This window comes from Schistocerca americana, chromosome 2 (genome assembly GCF_021461395.2).
Source record: "Schistocerca americana isolate TAMUIC-IGC-003095 chromosome 2, iqSchAmer2.1, whole genome shotgun sequence".
NCBI classification, from domain to species: domain Eukaryota; kingdom Metazoa; phylum Arthropoda; class Insecta; order Orthoptera; family Acrididae; genus Schistocerca; species Schistocerca americana.
The window spans coordinates 447,449,141-447,465,915 of NC_060120.1; the positions used below are offsets into that span (position 1 = coordinate 447,449,141).

The window sequence follows — 16,775 nt, forward strand, 5'->3', positions numbered from 1 at the left end:
TGTAGTGAATGAGAGGAATTTCCTTTCCACCCACACTTTGAGAGTGCAAAAGGATGGGGGGGGGGGGGCGGGGGGCTAGTTCTCCAACACAGAGGCCCGCACATAGTGCTCAGCAATCACAATTGTGTCGGTAGATAACACACCATTGATGTTAATGCCATGTTGCTTATGTTGCTGTAGAATGCGCCGATGCTCTAATTTCTTCAGTGACTTCCAGTGACCACCGAGGGACTGTCTTTCACTGGGGGCACCACAAAGAATGAGGGATAGTATTTTCCACTGCAGAAACAATCATTGTAGTGACCCGCTCAATGACAACATTGATGGCACCACGTGGGGGAGATTCAGCAGTGACAGCATAGATGAAGGCTTCCCAGTCTGCCTTAAAGCCCATCTGGGTAGGCATCTGTGGGCATGATGCCAGGGGAGTGACAGGAAGATGGGGAACTGATCACTACCATACAGGTCGTCATGTGCTCTCCAGTGGATAGATGGGAGAAGGCCAGGACTGCAAACCGAGATATCAATGGCTGAATATGTGCCATGTGCCACATTGAAATGTGTGGCGGCACCTGTACTTAAGAGGCAGAGGTCGAGTTGTGACAGTAAATTTTCGACCTCTCTCCCTCAGTCAGTAAGCATTGCGCCACCACACAAGGGGTTATGAGCGTTAATATCTCCCAAAGTAGGAAAGGTTTAAGGAGTTGATCAATCAGTGCAGCCAATACGTTCAGGAGTACTGCACCATCTGGAGGAAGACATACGTTGCAGACAGTTATTTCCTGCATTGTCCTTATCCTGACAGCCAGAGCTTCAAGAGGGGTTTGAGGGGGCACAGGTTCACTACATACTGAGTTCAGGACAGACGCAAACTCTACTCGACACTTGATTATAGTCACTGCCGTTCCTGTAGTACCCCTTACAGCCGCGGAGGGCACTGGTCCGCATTGGTGGGAACCAAGTTTCCTGGAAGGAAATGCAGAAAGCTGGTGTAAAGTTTAACAGTTGCCGCAGCTCAGCCAGGTGGTGGAAAAAACCACCAAAATTCCACTGGAGGATTACATGATCATGACACTGGGAAGGCATGAAACACTCAATGAGGTAGTCTACGCCTGAGGGTCACCTGCTGCCACCAGTTGAGTACCTGTGCGATCGACATCCTTTGTGCCTGAGGGCCCAGCAAGATTTAGGTCCTCGGAGGACGCCAGAATTTCCACCTCATCCTCAGACACAAGAGCTTGTAGGTAGTCGTGGTGGTGTGGATGCCACCGCAGTGCCTGGGTTCTTGGGTTTTTTTCTTCTTCTTCTTCTTTTTAGGTTTTTCTCACTGCTCCTTAGGTTTGTCCAGCTGGGAGGGCTTCACTGATTCAGTCTCAGGGACTGAGGAGGACCATGAAGCCCTACGCCCAGCTACGTGTGGTTGCTTCAACCACTGGTGGGTATCAGCTTTGCCACTGGTAGGAACCTTGGAAGTGAGTGACTCAATGGGTCCCTTCCTAGTGAGAGGAGCTGAAGAAGACTTACATTTCTTTGACTAAGAAGTGGGGACTGACATTGCCAATGGTTAGGGGGGGGGGGGGGGGGGTTGCTCCTTAAGTAGGTTGTGCAGGAGCAACAGGGAGGAAAGTGCCCCCCACCATCAAGAGGGCAGGTGTGGAGCATGACAGCTCAGAGCCAACTGCTCGTGGCGGAATGGAAGATGGTAGAACCATTGTCTTCGTGGCAGCGTAGGTTGATGTCATATGCAGAGGATGTATCCTCTCCTACTTTCTCTTAGCCTCAGTGTAGGTCAGTCAGTCCATGGTCTTTTATTCCATTACTTTTCTTTCTATCTGGAGAATCCTGCAGTCTGGCAAGCACAGCAAATGGTGCTCTCTGCAGTTGACACCTATGGGAGGCACAGCACAGCGAGTACTGGGATGTGAAGGATGTTCACAGTCCCAACAGGTGACACTGGAAGTACAGTGGGAAGACATATAGCCGAACTTCCAGCACTCAAACCACCGCATTGGAGGAGGGATATATGGCTTTATGTCACAGCGGTAGACCATCACCTTGCCTTCCTCGGGTAATGTGTCACCCTCGAAGGCCAAGATGAAGGCACCGGTGGCAACCTGATTTTCCCTTTAACCCCAGTGGACTTACCAGACGAAACGGACACCTCACCGCTCTAAATTGGTGCACAGCTCACTGTCAGACTGCAAAAGAAGGTCCCTGTGAAATATGATACACTTGAACATATTTAAGCTCTTATGGGGCATGATGGAAACAGAAACAACCCCTAGCTTGTCACAGGTGAGTAGCGCCCGTGACTGGGCAAAGGATGCTGTTTTGATCAAGACCGACCCTGACTGCATTTTGGACAAACCCTCCACCTCCCCAAACTTGTCCTCTAAATTCTCGACAAAAAACTGAGGTTTCATTGACAAGAAAGGTACCCCATCAACTCTCGTACATACAAGGTACCGGGGTGAGTAGACTTCACTGCCATCCTCCAACGGTTTGGCCAGAGGGGGGGGGGGGGGGGGGGGGTTGATGATGATTTGGGGTTTTATTTCTTAGCACTGAAGTTAGACCTTGACCACTTAGAGACAGCTGACGTTTGACCACCAGCAAGAGATGACGCACTACACTTCACTGTGTGTCATCCGCCCTGATGCCCCCCACTCTGATCAGGGCCCCAGCGTAAGGGTAGGTGCCATCCAGCCGCAGAAAAGGCCACCTGGCAAGATGGGCATTGCCAAGAGGCCCAATGCCCCAGGATGACAGGCATCTACTCCTTGGCAGACGTTGGGAGTTAAAGGTGCAGGCATCAGCCGAATGATCCCTGTGTGGCCTGGGGGCTACAACCAACAGGGTACATGAGGCCCCACCACAATGGACTGGCTACTGTGCTGGATATCATGTGCAAACGAGCCAAGAAGTCCATTATCGTCGAGATCACAGAAAGCGATACTGCATGGAGGATGGAAGAAAACACACCCAGGAGGGTGACCTCACCCAACAGCTGGAGAATGAGCACAAGTGCAGATCCACGTTGACTAAGGGTGCAAGAGGTCTCAGCACATGATTGACACTATGCACCATGTAAGGAGCCCTACCTCAATTGGCACGCTCTTTGGGAAAATTTTGAAAAATGGATGTCACATCCTACAGAGGACCATCACAAAGGCCGAAACATGTGAGACTTCTTTTAGTCACCTCTTACGATAGGCAGGAATACCTCAGACCTATTCTAAACCCAGACCCGCAGAGGGTATCAGTTTGCATTCTATATCGTTATTTCATCTGAAGAGGCAATTATCTCTTGTTAAGCACCCCCTCAAACTCACAAACAATAAAATATCACCAGTCAGAATCTTACAAGCTCTATGTAAAGCATTCAGCTCTGTAGATCACAAAATTTTACTAAGGAAAGCTGGACGCTATAGCTTAAATAGTAATGTTAGGATGTGCTTCAAGACATGACTGTATGACAGAACACAGAAGGCAGTGTACAAAAATTTTGCAGTGGTACCTGCCTGCTCTGCCTCGAGTACAGTGAAATGTGAGGTACTGCGTGGCTCCATGCTTGGCCCCTTACTATTCATCATTTTTATCTATGACCTGCATATGAGCCAAAAAGTACAAATGACACATCCATTACATCTGATAAAGAACAAAACTGCACGCTAGAGAAACTACGATTACTGTATACAATGAAGCTCTAGACTGGCTTGGTTTAAATGGTTTGCCCCAGAATGTTAACAACACTAAGGTAATTCAGTTTCACACAGCACATCACACGAAGATGCTGAAATAAAATGTGATGACAAAGAAATATTGAGAACTGAGTCTTCGAAATTCCAGGGATTACATATTAATAACAAACTTAACTGATGAGTTCATATCCTCAACTTATGTACAAAGCAAAATTCCGCGGCATTTGGTTTTCACTCAATTTCATACTTGTTCGTTACTTTGAAACAAACAAAGCTGCATGACCCTGGATATTTCTAGTCACTTGATAGATTTTGGATAATATTCAGAGGAAATCTGTCACAAGCAAATAAAGTCTGCACAGCATAGAAGAGCATATCAGAATTATGATTAGAGTCCACCCTAATATGCTCTTGAACGGCTGAGAAACCTCACCATGCCAGGTCAGTACATTTTTCCATCATGTTTTGTGAACAAGACAGTACACTTTACAAAATGAACAGTGCATATCATGATTATTGTACAGCAAGTACTCATGATCTTCATAAAGATATAAAAATCACAGCTTTGTACAGAAATGAGCATGTTGGTGAAGCCTAAAGGTACACAATGAACTAGGTTCATATCAAATTGGTCACTGGAGATTGACTAAATTCAGAAAACACTTAAAACTATCTTTTGGACAGCCCTTTCTATTCTTTACACGAATTTTATGACTATGTGCAACACTTTGTGAACTGTATTTAATTTCAAGCATTTGGCAACTGGTAACTTGATTATTGACAATGTTTTACATATAAATTTGAGTACAAGCCTTTTAATTTGTGTGGTTATTACTACTACAATTATCTGATCACTCAGGACCTCACTTTTCATGTATCCGATTACATACGATTTAGACTGTAGCCATCTGAATGATGATATTACTGTAATAATCTGAAATATTCTACGTCCTACAGCCACACACTCTGAGAATCCACAGAACTTTAAAATAAATAAATCTCTTGTCTTTGTCCCACATCAAACTTTAAAGCCACTGCCTAGAATGGCAAATGGCAGTGCCAGAGGAAGCATCACATTGGGTCACTGCTTCTGCCTCCGACTGTTGCTACATAAACTCATGGGGACACACAACAATCACAGTTTGTCAAGCTAATGCTTGTAATATTTGTGTTATGCCACCTATAGTGAAGAGTATAGTGGCTAAATAGCTTCAAATTACCTGAACTAACTGAAAATCACCACTAAATGTTCTACAAGCACCCCAAAGCAGACACAGTTACACATGGATGGAATGTCAGATGGTGCACTGTCCCACACCAGTATACATCACTCCACCACCTGCCTTATTGTGTGTGTAAACCATTTTAGCACCACCTTAGGGAGACACTACAACTTATTACCAGAAACTGTACAAGCACTGCACACAAGTCACTGTCATGGCCTTTTTTCAAGACTTCTGGACATAAAGAGACTAGTGTAGTAAACCAGTTACACACCAGAATAAAGTCAAATCTATACTGTTACAGGCCAATAAGACCAGAACACATCACAGAGAAAAAAAAGACAATGGTTACGTACAATTCAGTATTGATCTACTCACCTTTTCAAGTTCTTTCTGTAGACCTGGAGAGAGCGTTATGCATGCAGCTATGGTACCCAACAACAACATAACGGCATACATGATGCGTGTTGATGTTGAGTTACGACATGAGGGACAAGCTGCACAGCATAAGGAACAGGCTGCACTTGTACAACAGCAAGCCAACTGTAACAGACATTACACTTAGTAGTATTAGGCCCCCTCAGAAAACACAAATATGTTTTGAACTCAGCAGTACTATAATGGCTGTGACCTGTGACAATGATTCTGTGGCATGTGACAACAGTGCCCAGAGAGACACTGGCAAAATCTATCTTGCTCCTATATAATTTTTACAGAGTAACAAACTGAGCAGGGTGGCGCAGTGGTTAGCACACTGGACTCCCATACAGGTCGACGATGGTTCAAACCCGAGTCCATCCATCCCGATTTGGGCTTTCCGTGATTTCCCTCAATTGTTTGAGACAAAAGCCGGGATGGTTCCCTTGAAAGGGGACGGTTGGCTTCCTTCTTCATCCTTCCCTAATCCAATGGCACAGATGACCTCCCTCCCGCAAATCAACCAAGCAACCAGACAAACAAGAGATCAAGGTTGGATGGTAAATGACAGTTTGATTATGAGTTAGCAGAGCTAAGGAACAACCTGTTACGAGGTTAAGTACACTTCGTGATATGGAGGGTTATTGGCGAATAATGCATTTCGATACTTTGTTTATAACTGCTATTCTGATGACGGCAAGTGTCTTGGTTGTATTGATGATTCAATATAGCCTACAATGTCATTTCGTCTTCATGAAATATCATAAGAAAAACTGCTTACACCACACGCCTAAACCACGTCACGAAAACTACGGTATTTAAATAGAAACTCACAATGCTCTTTAATTTTTTTTTTAAATAATAGAATATGTTATATTTACGTATGTTCACGGCGTGATAACAGCCCCTTCTTAAACATACAGAGTAAACTAAGTGATGCAGGAGATTTCTGATGTTATTTACCTCGTTTGCCTGTCGTAGATTTTCAAATGTATAGGACTATGAAAAGGATTCATTAATCAGTTACAAACATATTCTACATATGCGCTCATAGGTGTACGCTGAAGCTTCACGAAATTAGTAGGACATAATTTCTCTTTCAAAAAGAATCTCATCAATATTTGTTGATAACAATAATGTAGGCTATTGCACCTTATATCAATAACAAAGACGTGACAACTTATTTTCACAAAGCATTATGTAATTGACAGCTATTACCTGGCCTACTGACAGGAGACCAAAAACTGCTCCCATGATGAAGGACTTTAATTCTTATGATTTTTAGTAATTATCTTTTTCTTGTAGTTGGTCTAGTAGACGTAAAGAAACGAGATGTTTCAACACTGATGGTATTTTCATGCACTTCCTTAGGACTAGGAGTGTGACAGAAAATTTCCCCCACTACGCATCCCACATTATGACTTAACTACACTGTCAAAAAGATACCCCACAAACACATTTTAGTCAGAGTATATTGAATACCATCCAAAGACATTACGTGCTTATAGGGAGAGACTAGCTACCACAGTCGCGACACTTCGCCTCCATTTCGTCGTCTGCTGCACCAGCAGTACGCCAAGCGGACAGTAAGTAAAACTGTTGAGCCCGGCGGGATCAAGAAAGCAAATAGTAGTTTTTATTTTGCTTTGTACAATGGTTTTTACAAACTTGAGCGTAGAGTGGCGTAATAAATTGCAGAAACAACAAGGAGAAGATACTACATGTCCTTTTTTAGGTTTCTTAAGGACCCTGAAAGGTATATACTATCATGTTACTGAACTGTATCCTCAAGATTCACTTGAAAACTACATGTATATTAATTATTAATGTTTCATTTTAGTAGTAGAAAATGGCCAGTGCATAACAGACGATAAGATCTTATGAAGAAAGACCCTGCTTACCTTTAAAATAATGTTAAGTTTTGTTCACTACATGTCGAACAAGACCATTTCATGAATGCAGAAAATAATAAACTCGTATGGAATGCAGTAACCACAATGTTTGACATCCCGAAATAACCATCTCAACTGACGATGAGAGGAAGCTGCGACAAAGGTTCGACAATCCGTCTAAAGCTGTAAAAAACTCCTATGGCACAGAAGTAGCCAGTTCAACTCTCCATATATCAATGCCAGATCCATCTTAATCGTCAATACAGCCCTGTTTTGACAATGAAGTGGTAAAATTAAGTGAAGTTATTAATGTCTAGAAAAAGCGCCTGAAGTATCAAAATGTGCAGATCACTAGACTTCATGCAAAACAACTACGGGACAAGGAAAGCGCCTATCATTTTGAGTATAGACGCAACAGAACCTGTATCAGAAGAATAAAGTGAAGAAGGACAAACAAAATTTGACGACTGTAGGATCCCGCTGTTTAAAAGAAGATGCCCTTGACTTGTTGTTATGCCAGATAAGCATGCTATCTGCAAGATGGAAAGACGAAAATAAGCTGTTCGCGCTAAGTTTGTTATACTACAGCACTCAGGCATATAGGTTTGGTCAGAATGTTTTATGTTTTCCAATAGTGTGTACATTACAGAGGTATGTGGAAGGCTTAGAAATAAAATGTGGGATAAGTGACAATATGTTCTACCCTTTAAAGCACAAAGTACAACATTTCTCCGAGACTGATAAGGAAGCGCATATGTAATTCGATGAAAAGTCTCTAATGGCAAATTTAACATATGACAGCACTTCTGATAGTGTTATTGGCTTTGAGGAGTTGGGATTTATACTCACAGTATATTTCTCCCACTGAAAGCAAATGAAGCATCGATCCTTTTTGCACATAGAGGTACATATCTGTGCTTCTAACATGTGAATTTATATGTTTATATTCCGTTGATATCAACGTGGTAAGCTGCATTTCTGTCCAACGTCACAAGTGTTTCTTCCCGAATATGTTGTAACTTGCCACTGCATTCACGATTTTTACCCCTACTTGCGCTTATTTTAGAATCATTTTTTTAAAAAAACCCTATGTCTTCCGATATTACACAAACCCTTGGAGGCAAAAAAAAAACAAATATTTTGTGTATCACGTGCGGAAGGTATGCAAAACAAACACTACGCTTAGAATGCACCTGATGTTCTCCTCTCTCGCCACTTGAGGCACTAGTGTTGCTCCAGCTGTCAAACGGTAACAACTTTTACAGCAGTGAGTGTCACGACTGTTATGTTAGACTATGCTAGCTACTGAGCTGCGATTCGGAAAGTGTTTACGTACAGAAAAGTCTCGTCCTTCATTGGCCGAGAGTCATGATGTCATTTCTGGCCTAGCCAAGTCCGACTAAAGATACATCTCTAGTTGGTCACGTAGCTGAGCCGAGGCCAGGAGTGAACGAAGTGGGCATAGAACATATGTATTAACTATGGATTATAGTGTAGGGCTACAAAATGTGGAGCAGCACGATAGATGTCTCTATGGTCAAGCTACCGTAATCCTTTGCGAAAACAGGGTGTTCATTTCCACTGTTTAGCTCGGGAAATCGGGAGAAGACAATTCAAAACAGACACGTCACTATACAATATGCTCATTAAATTTCTTTACTAACTTACTTCACTGGAGACTCACTATACTAAAATTTTTGATCAAAGTTGCTCAGGAACCATTGTTGAACGGTTAATAGTCTGTACAACAGCATTTAATTGAATGTTGGTAGCAAGCTCATTATTGAAAAAGAAAAGAGAGAGAGAGGCAGAAATGGAAATTATTGTGAGTGAACCTGTGGATAGCGAGAAAAGCTCAATGTATTCACCAGAATTAGCTGCATGAGTAAAGTGCGAGGACACAAATAACTACGAAATCATTTGAGAATGGGTGACTAAACATATCAATTTGTCCTTTCAAAAGTCGTCCTCCATATTCGAAAACAAGACATCCATTTAACAAATGTCATTTCCTAATTTCATGTCATCATAATCGATGTTTTTAGGAGGCATGCAAACTCCTGCAGATGTGTCATTCATGATTTAAATAACGTTATAATGCTCAACATGACACGTTTCGAGAAATTATTGTCATTATCAAGTGCAAACATTTACAGTACATAGGCATTTTATGTGATATTTAAATGTGTGTTGTTCAGCCTCTCGTGTCCTGCAGCTGTTTATGGTTTACTGCAGCCATGGGCAGGCAACCTTTGGTGAGTCGCAGGCTGGATTCACAGACATATTTCAGCTTGCAGGCCGCATTGTCACATGATGTGACAGCAGTGTTCCTAACACATAAAGTCAAAACTAATGGGTCTGCGACGTTAATGTTTACAGGGTAATGGACCGATATGAATGACACCCCTTTCCCTACAAGTCATGCCAACAAATTATGACTCGAAAATAGCATTGTTGAATGTAAGTTTATATTCACCCACTCTTCACGTTTTTATTCATTTACTCGTCTTTATCTATGACCTCTTTCAATAGCTGGCTTAAAACTTCCAGTGAAAAATTCTGTAACACAGTTAGTAAAGAAACTATGCTCATGACATGTTAATAAATAAATTTATGTCAAGATGAGATGGTAGTCATCTTGAAATGTCATCATGTACAAATAAATTCCTATAAAACTAACTGGTTGCAGCTAATTCATTATAAATTACCCACAATTTCAACAGCTTCAGTTTTCTAATATCTCCAAAACACACAAGAATTATTTGCTAAAGATTATATGAGAAAGAACTGTAAACAAGTGAACAGAATGGTGATTTGTCAAACCGATGATAAATGTCCTAAAAGGCTCAATAAATTTTGGTAATACTGAAAATATTTTTGATGGCATCAATACTATTCCTCTATATTTCTAGTATTAACAATAACATAACACTCACCCTCAGATGGTCATTATATTGACGTACTGACAATAGTATTGAATGTGTCAGGGCCTCCTGACTTCCGTGTGAAATTTGTATCATTGCTAATAGTACACACAGATCGTATAATGTTTACACTGCACGAAAAGGCCGAAACTGCTCACACCAAAGAGAGCAGAGGTTTTACAGACCATACAGTCAATAATAAGACAGTAATTATGTGATGTGATAGCAGTGCCTGTAATTCATAAGTTCCAAGACATCTGTGATATGCAGGTTTCCAAATAAGATATTTGGAATCACACCTAAGCTCTTCAAGAGAACATAAGTATTATCATAGAAACTGAAACACAAAAACTCGACTATACAGCCAAAAGGAAATTCACCTGACTTGACAGCAGCTTGCCCAGTGCATAAGGTGGAACTTCATCATCCGTGACTGTGATAATACGCGAAACCACATCCTCAGATGTTTATATCTATTTTCGAGCCATACTTTGTCTCAACGTCTTGATTGTATTCCAAAATAAAACTTTTCAAGATCATGTGGTTGTACAGAAACCCATGTGAGGCATGGTGACTTTGTCTCAACCCAGTACGATGAACACACAGATTTTGCCCTCAGCCATCAGGGAAGTTGAAAAGTTACACTTAATGATTGTATTTACAGTGGTTTACTGATTTAAAAAAATATTGAACAGCACATTAATCTGACCTCTGAGTTTGAATTTTCAACACAAGATTATTGACATCTGGATTTCGTCAACAATTCTGATTCTTAAGGTATTTTCCAGATTGTCGCCTGTTAACCTCGTACGTGTGTTGCACTTGTTTCCATAAGAGAGAAAAAGTTGTTCACACTTACATGTGCTTCCAAAATGACAAATTTTCCTTGTTGCAAATGATCTCAGCTGCGCATATTTCTCTTCGGTCAAATAAGTTTTATAAAATTCGACCAGGCCTACTCCTTCAAATTTAGATTTTAAAGACAAATCTTTCTGAAGTTCAATAAGATCCATTTGAAAGTTTTCTACATCACATGTTATTGGGTTCGCAAATATAGCAATCGTGCTGTCTGCATTCCTGAAATCAGAAAACTTCGCTGTAAATTGCACTAATAATGATTTCAGCTCATCAGCATAAGTGACATGATCAACATTTTCAAGAGTTGACACTGTAGGAAAGTCTGAAGAGCTGTCAGGTGACTGTATAATTCGTGAATTAACTGCCCTGGAGTTTGTAGTTTAACTCATTTAAATGAGCTGTGATGTTAACCAGAAATGTTAAATCACAAATCCATTGGGGATCATATATTTCAGCCAAGGGGTTCGCTTTGATAGCCAGAAATCTGCTGTTTCTTGTGGAAGATCATAAAAACGTTTTAACATTTGGCCCTTACTCGGCTATCTCAGTTCACAACGGTGAACTAAATCTTCATGTTCAGAGCACAGATCGTCCAAATACTGTTTGAATTGGCGGTGATTTAGTGCACGTGACTTAATGAAACTGATGCTCATGGCAACTATGTCAGTGACATGTTTCATGTTAATTAATTTAGCACACAAATTTTGTTGCTTAATAATGCATTGAGGAATTGTTAAACTCTCTTTGTCAATATTTAGTTCAAGAGATTTTTCCTTTAATATGCCAATAAAACCTTTTCGTGAACCAACCATGGCAGGTGCTCCTTCTGAACAAACTCCACTGAGCTGTCTACACTGCGGATTGAAGGTTTCGGTGATTTTTTCAACTTCGTGGAAAACATTTCAGCAGTAGTGGTTCCTTTTAATGGTTCTAATGCTAATATTTCTTCTGTTATTTTGAAGTCGACATCCAAACCATGAACAAAAATAGCTAATTGAGCTGTGTCTGACACACCAGTTCTCTCGTTCAAAGCAATGGAAAATGCTTCGAACATGGCAGCACGGTCACACATACTTTTTTTTATGTCACCAGCCATCATCTCAGATCATCGAACCTCTCTTCGTCATGACAAACTTATTTGTTCAAACACTTTTTTTATGAGGACATAGTACACCTGCAATGTCGGAGAAGCACTAATGACTTGGTAGTGGTACTGTTCACTTTAAACCTAACTTTAACCTAATCGTCACACTGTGCCCTCGGTTTGGCAAGCATTTGCTGTTGCTTGTCCAAACTGGAAATTAATAACTTCATTTTGTCTTTCCGCAGTTGCCCTGTAAGCTGCTGTTGAGCATTGTGTTTCGCAGAAAAGTGCCTTTTCATATTATTTTCTTTCACAACAGAAATGATTCACAGCACAATTTAGCAAACAGGTTTATTGTTATACTTCGAGAAGAAGTAATCCTCAGTCCATTTCTTCTGAAATTGACGACATTCAGCACCTACTTTCCTATTCTTAACACCAGACATTTTGTGAATAAACTCGATGCACAGACACTTGCACAAAATTAAGGAACAGCTAGCTCAGAACTTCAAGTGCAAACTGACAACTGAGAACTGGTTTCTTCAGCGGCACCAGCTGCCATTGTTGAAGTCGGCATGTTTCGTGGGCAGTCGGTAATTTTAGTAGCATTGTTGCCTACTACAAGCGTTTGCGCTCTATCAGTGTGTGGCACAGACGTAGGCTGTAAATAATGTGCACATTTGACTGCTGTGCTGTAGCAGTGGTGAGAGGTAGTTCTGTACTGTGCTACACATGCATGGTGCTAATGAGGTATCAGCCACTTCCACAGCAACTGCCGACACAGCAACAGCCAGTCACTGAGGCCAACTCTTGCCTGTGTGGCGTCCCCTGCCTTGTAAACACCAGCTATCCGCCACGACCTGAGACGTGTCACCAGGTTGCATTCTGTCTGGCCAAGTCATTAAGCAGGACTTTCACTGGTCTGCATCATCAGCTGCAGACCTGTGCTAAGCCTAGCTGAGCACTGGCAGGAATACCCGAAAATGCGTCCCAGGTGGAGTACAGTATGAGTACCTTGTCCTCTCTGGCGGATATCATCTGCAGGCTGGATTGAAATCAATCACATGGCGGATCCAGCCCATGGGCTGCCGGTTGCCCAACTGTGATTCACTGCAGTCAGACAGATTTATTTTTTCTGATTGTCAGTAACACCACAGAATATACGTATGTAAATATTTGTACCTGTGAAACATGTCGCACTAAGCATGACAAAATATGTAACTGGTAACATGTTTCCCTTTTTAAACCATGAATATGAAAAAGCACTGGCCACACCCATCTACAAGAAGGTTAGTAGAAGTGATCCACAAAATGACCGCCCAATATTCTTGACATCTATCTGTTGTAGAATTTTAGAACATATTCTGAGCTCAAACATTATGAGGTATATTGAACAGAATGGCCTCCTCAGTGCCAGCGAGCATGGATTCCATAAACATCGATCACATGGAATTCAACTCCCACTTTTCTCACAAGATGTACCGAAAGTTTTGTATGAAGACAATCAGGTAGATGCAGTATGTCTTAATTTCCCAAAAGCATTTGACTCAGTACCTCATATACACCTATTGCGAAAAATACGATCACATGGGGTATCAAGCGAAATTTGTGACCAGCTTGAGAACATTTTGGTAGGGACGACACAGCATGGTACGTTGGATGGAGAGTCATCACCAGATGTAGAAGTAGCTTGGAACCCTTGCTGTTCATGTTGTATACAGAGGGTATAAAAAATGTATCCACTGTTTAAAAGTCCATAACTGGTAAACTAATTGATGGAGTTGACTCATCGTTGGTAGTGTAATAGTTTGTAGTTCCGGCTATCGCCATACAAGTATTGTATTGCGTTGTTTTGTTTTGTCAGATGACAGTCGCCAGATAGTCAGTGTTTTGTTCTTAGTTGCACCTAATTACTCGAGTAAACATGGCTGTCGCAAGGCTTACATTCTATGAAAAGAAGTCAGTTTTGAAGTGGTATTTTAAGTACGAAAACATTAATGAGGTTCAACGGCAATGGCGAAATGAGTACCAAACAGAGCCACCGACACGATTAACGATTCGTCGCATTCGAGACAAATTTGAAGCCGAAAGCTATGTTAAACATGTACACAAACAACGATCTGGACGACCTGTAACAGTAACAAGTCCAGCTAACTCCCGTCGTGTGTTAAACAATTCACTCGCTCACCACAGAAGTCTGTGAGACAGTGTACCCGTCAAACTGGAGTGAGTCGCTCAAGTGTTCAGCGAATTTTGAAAACAGCAAAGTGAAAGTGCTACTCCCACGATTGCTACACGCAATGAACGAGGACGACCCAGATCGTAGAATGGAGTACTGCGAGTGGTTTATTAACATGGTGCGCAACGATGAAGTGTTTGCAGAGATGATTATGTGGTCTGATGAGGCACAGTTCAAACTCAATGGTACAGTAAATCGCCACAATTCCATCTACTGGGCCGCCGAAAATCCGAGCGTCCATGTAGACATAGCCGTGAATTTTCCAGGACTAAATGTGTGGTGTGGGTTGTCTTACCGGTGCTTGATTGGGCCATTCTTCTTTGACGGCACAGGTGAGGTGTACCTTCTGAAGCTTCAGACATCCATTTTACCTGCCATCCGAGACTTGTATGGAGACGGAAGAGTTTACTTTCAACAAGATGGTGCCCCAGACAACTACCAAAATTGTGTTAGGGCGTATCTTGACGAAAATCAACCAGGAAGATGGATAGGCCGTAGAGGTGCTGTGGAATATCCACCACCTTCCCCAGACCTAACTCCTCTGGACTTTTACCTGTGGGGAACACTAAAGTACGTCGTTTAACGATAAAAGCCACGCACATTGGATGAACTTCCAGAATCCATCGTACAATCATGTGCAAATATCCAACTGAATACGTTGCAGTCAGTAGTTCGTGCTGCAGTTCGGTGGCATCGTTTGTGTGTGGATGGTAATGGTGACCATTCCTAACACCTACAGTGATATCTTTAAATTGGACTTTAAGCTACACTTTCACCAAAAATGAGACAACTCCGTCAATCATTTTGCAAGTTATGGACTTTTAAACAGTGGATACATTTTTTTTGGCCCCTCTGTATTAATGACCTTGCAGACAATGTTAGCAGTAGCCTCTGGCGTTTTGCAAATGATGCCGTTATTTATAATGAAGTACTGTCTGAAAGAAGATGCATAAACATTCAGTAAGATTTTGATAAGGTTTCAAAGTGGTGTGACGATTAACAACTAGCTTGAAATGTTCAGAAATGTAAAACTGTGAACATCACAAAACGAAAAAACGTAGTGTCCTATTATTGTAAAGTCAACGAATCACTGTTGCAACTGGCCAGCTCATACAAATGCCTGGATGTATCACCTTGTGGGGATATGAAATGGAATTATCACACATGCTCAGTTGTGGTTAAAGCAAGTGGTATAGTTTGGTTTATTGGTAGAATACTGGAGAAGTGCAATCAGTCTACAAAGGCGACTGCTTACAAATCACTTGTGCTATCAGTTCTAGAATATTGTTCAAATGTGTGGGACTCATACCACATAGGACTAACAGGGGACATTGAACATGTACACAGAAGGGCAGCACAAATGGTCACAGGTTGTTCGATCCATAGGAGAGTGTTACAGATATACTGAAGTAACTGAACTGGCAGACTCTTGAGCTATCATGAGAAAGTCTATTACCAAAGTTTCAAGAAATGGACTTAAATTATGGCCATTGGAATTTACTACAACTCCCTATGTATCACTCACCTAGGGATCGTGAGAATAAGATCAGAATAAGTACTGCATACACTGAAATGTTCAAACAATCATTCCTCCCACACTCTATACGTGAATGGAATGGAAAGAATCTCTCATGATGGGTACTGTGGTACATACTCTCTGCCATGCACCTGACGGTGGTTTGCAGAGTATAGAGGTAAATGTAGACGTAAAATACAATTTCCGCTTAAATCCTTTCACGGTTAGGTTAAGCTTATTACCAACAGACGAAAGCCATTCTGGCTTGCAGTACAGAACTTGAATCCTACAGCGTACCATTTGACTACTATTACACAAACATGTGAACCAAAATATAAACCACTTAAAGGGAAGCTTATGACAGATTGGGTAATTCAAAGCACAAATAAATACATTTATTTAAGTTATGTAACCTAGTCTTTACTTGCTACACTTGACGGTCTACGACTCCTTATAGTCCATTTAATTTCTTCTTACATCATGTGCAGCACTTACAAACACACCTGACTGCTCCACCTATTTCTTTGCAACATTCTAATCGCCTATTGCGGTTCCTGTAATGGGCGTGCTTTGTGTAGTTAAAAAGGTCGTATTTTTCATACTTTGCAACGATCATTGCGTTGGTAGTCACAAACTAAACATACTTCGACGTCATTTTATAGGCCAAAGGCACTACAGCAAGCGAAGTGACAGGCATACAATAACGAACTGGAGGCCTTTTAAGACCGCTATATCATTAACTGACAATTATAACAACTCGTAAAAAAGAGTGACGTGTTAGTGGCAAATCTTCAGTACACCGTTCTTCTGAATTGGCTTTTCGACTTCCCGAGCTGAATAGCGGAAATGGGCACCCTAGTCTCGCAAAGAGACCGTAAGGATATGTATCGGATTTGAAACTTCCTGGCAGATTACAACTGT

General features: G+C 41.5%; 1 protein-coding gene across 2 annotated transcripts in view; it reads right to left on the bottom strand.

Annotated features, from left to right (window-relative positions):
• The window catches only part of LOC124595439 (probable serine incorporator), a 110,460-nt gene extending 103,659 nt beyond the window's left edge, over positions 1-6,801 (bottom strand). Inside the window, exons 1-2 of one of the 2 annotated variants that reach the window (XM_047134179.1) lie at positions 6,560-6,801; positions 5,303-5,467 (exon numbers count right to left, since the gene is read on the bottom strand). In XM_047134179.1, coding sequence (XP_046990135.1) covers positions 5,303-5,467; positions 6,560-6,595 — 201 coding nt within the window. In that variant the 5' untranslated portion in view covers positions 6,596-6,801. The remainder of the gene's footprint in view (positions 1-5,302; positions 5,468-6,559) is intronic. The other variant, XM_047134180.1, reaches the window with a different exon arrangement.
• Between the last annotated feature and the right edge of the window lie 9,974 nt (positions 6,802-16,775).